Source organism: Pteropus vampyrus, unplaced genomic scaffold (assembly GCF_000151845.1).
Source record: "Pteropus vampyrus isolate Shadow unplaced genomic scaffold, Pvam_2.0 Scaffold195, whole genome shotgun sequence".
In the NCBI taxonomy this organism is placed as follows: Eukaryota; Metazoa; Chordata; class Mammalia; order Chiroptera; family Pteropodidae; genus Pteropus; species Pteropus vampyrus.
The window spans coordinates 1,443,246-1,446,000 of record NW_011888976.1 but is presented as its reverse complement, the minus strand read 5'-3'; the positions used below and the strand labels follow the sequence as shown (position 1 = coordinate 1,446,000).

Sequence of the window (2,755 nt, the reverse complement as noted above, 5' to 3'; positions counted from 1 at the left end):
GTCATAGATTTCCCGCCATTCATTTATGTATTCACAAAAGTGCGTCCTAATGGAAAAGGGCTTAATAGTTATTCTTTCATTAGGAAAAAATTTAAAGAGAGATTGTTGAGCAAGAAGATGAATCAAGACAACTACAGGACTATTTAAAAATCACTAGATTACAAATTTGCCCATCACTATTCAATGTTAAATCATCAAGTTTAAACAATTACCTGAGTCCTTTGAAGGCAGGAAATTCACTAGCACGACAAATTTCCTCCCAGCTCTTATCCTGTAGCCAAGTTGGATCAGGATTTTTCTCAGCACTCTTAAGACTTACTCCTCCAGTTAAAAGAAACATAAGTTCCTGATGGTCAACCTCTTTCTTTGCCCTGTAGTCCCAAAATAAAGATTGCTGTAAATTGTTGATCTTGAAATTGAATGATGTCAATTTCTGCTTCTACAGCTTGGATAAGATAATTAGGACTGACTATCCCTACTGCTATAAATTACTAGAAAACTGGACAAAATAAATGAAATAACAGGTTTTTTTGGAAATTATACAACACCCAGTACAGGACAGTGGTCCCTAAAAAAAAAAAGGAGATGAATAAGCTGATCCCTATAATTACCTTAGCTATCTGGCTGAAGGCATGTTCCAGATTGCAAAGGTCATCAAAATCAGAGCTTGGCAGTATTGCTGAGCCAAAGAGACAAAGATCAGAGATAAGAAAGGCTGAGGTGGCTGGAATTTGTGGGTAGAGTATCAGCGAGGAGGGAAAAGGAGCTCTAGAAACCTGCATAGGTATCCTCTTGATTCTACTGCTAAATTTTAAGTCACGTGTGAACAAGGTAAAACTCCAGGAGGCCTGGCAAAGAATATTTGGGGAGCTATAACCTAAGTAACTACCAGAGCTCACACAGGACTGAAGATATGATTTTTTTTTGCCAAATAGAGTTGAATCTTTGTTGAACACTAGTGGAATTCAGTGGTGACATCAGAGGGATCACAACTTAGTAGTGAAGCTAACCTAACCTACTCTAAAACTGCCATAAGAAAGCTTAAAAACAAGCCTTGAAAAGATCAAACTAATCCAGTAGAAATTTAATTAGCTGCAAGTGTAAAGTCTAATGCTCTTTAAAAGAATAATAAAAAAATACTCAGCATTTACCAATGTAAAATTCACAACATCCACAAGCAGGAAAAAAATCAGTTGACCGAAAAAGACATAAAAGTGATAGCGATGATATAACAAGCAGATAAGAATGTTAAAAGAGCTATTATAAATATGCTGAAGAAATTAAAACAAAGATAGTGAAGAAATAGGCAATATAAAAAATAAACAAATGCAACTTCTAGAAATAAAAATAAAAAATCCGAAAGAAAAATACACGACTTTTTCCTCAGATGTCCAGAACATGAAAGGATTTATTACCAGTAGACCAACACTATAAGAAATGTTAAATTAAGTTTCAGGTTGATGGAAACTTGGATCTACATAAAAGAATAAAAACCTCCATGTGGGTAAACATAAAAGTTTTTCTATTATTTAATTCTCTTTAAAAGATAAACTAGAGCAAAATAACAATGTGCTGTGGGATTTATAACACATGTAGAAATAAAATGTTTGACAACAATAAAACAAAGGCTAAGAGGGGAAAGATAGAAGTGGACTGTTATAAGTTCATATATAGCAACAAAGTAAATCAACTAAAGAGATAAAATGGATTCACAAAAAATACTCAATTCAAAGAAAAGCAGAAAATGAGGAAATGTGGAACAGAGAACAGATGGGCAAATAAAAATTATAAAATGGTAGATTTACATAACTCATTGAATGCAAATGGTCTAAACAATTTCATTAGTTAGGGATTATCAGATTTAATAAAATAAGCAAGACCTATCTACATGTTGCCTATAAAAATACAGTTTAAATATAATGATACAAATAAGTTAAAAGTATGAAAAATATATACATCATGCTAACACTAATCAAAATAAAGCTGGAGAGGTTATAATAATATAATACAAAATAGATTTCAGAGCACAGGATATTACCAGGGATGCAAAAAACAAAAAGGGCAAGTCAACTCCTTAAGATGATATGTAACTGTCCTAAACATTTATACATCCAATAAATAGAGCATCAAAACTCAAAGCAATACTGATAGAACTGCAAGGAGAAATCTCTGTAGTTAGAGATTCCAAACTTCTCTCAATAATTGATTGAACGAGTAGATAGAAAATCAGTAAGAATATAGAAGATATATAGACCAGCTTGACCTACTTGCCATCTAAAGAAATTCCACCTAGGAAGAGCAAAATACACATTCTTGTCAAGAGTACATAGAACACTTACAAAGATAGATCATATTCTGGGCCATAAAATGTTTCAGTCATAATATTTCTAGAATAGGAAAAACTATGGAGATAGAAAGCAGTTCAGTGGTTACTTGGGGCTCGGAGTAAGAACAGTAACTGACCAAATGGGCACAAGGAAACTTTTTGAGATGATAGAAACCAAAAGCTGGTTTTTTGAAAAGATCAATTACATTTATAAACCTCCACTTAGATTAACTAAGAAAAAAAGAGAGAAGACACAAATTACAAATATTGGAAATGAAAGGACGGCCATCACTACTGATTCCATTGACATTAAAAAGATAACAAAGTACTATTGTGAACAAATCTACACCCACAAATTTGATAACCTAATTGAAATGCATCAATTCACTGGAAGATACAATCTGCTAAAATTCACACAAGGAGCAATAG

The 2,755-nt window shown here is 32.9% G+C and overlaps 1 protein-coding gene across 1 annotated transcript in view; it reads right to left on the bottom strand.

Moving 5' to 3' along the window:
- The window catches only part of DNAH12 (dynein axonemal heavy chain 12), a 228,350-nt gene that overhangs the window by 24,035 nt on the left and 201,560 nt on the right, over positions 1–2,755 (bottom strand). Inside the window, exons 63-64 of the mRNA XM_023537644.1 lie at positions 213–371; positions 7–46 (exon numbers count right to left, since the gene is read on the bottom strand). Of these exons, the coding sequence (XP_023393412.1) occupies positions 7–46; positions 213–371 (199 nt within the window). The remainder of the gene's footprint in view (positions 1–6; positions 47–212; positions 372–2,755) is intronic.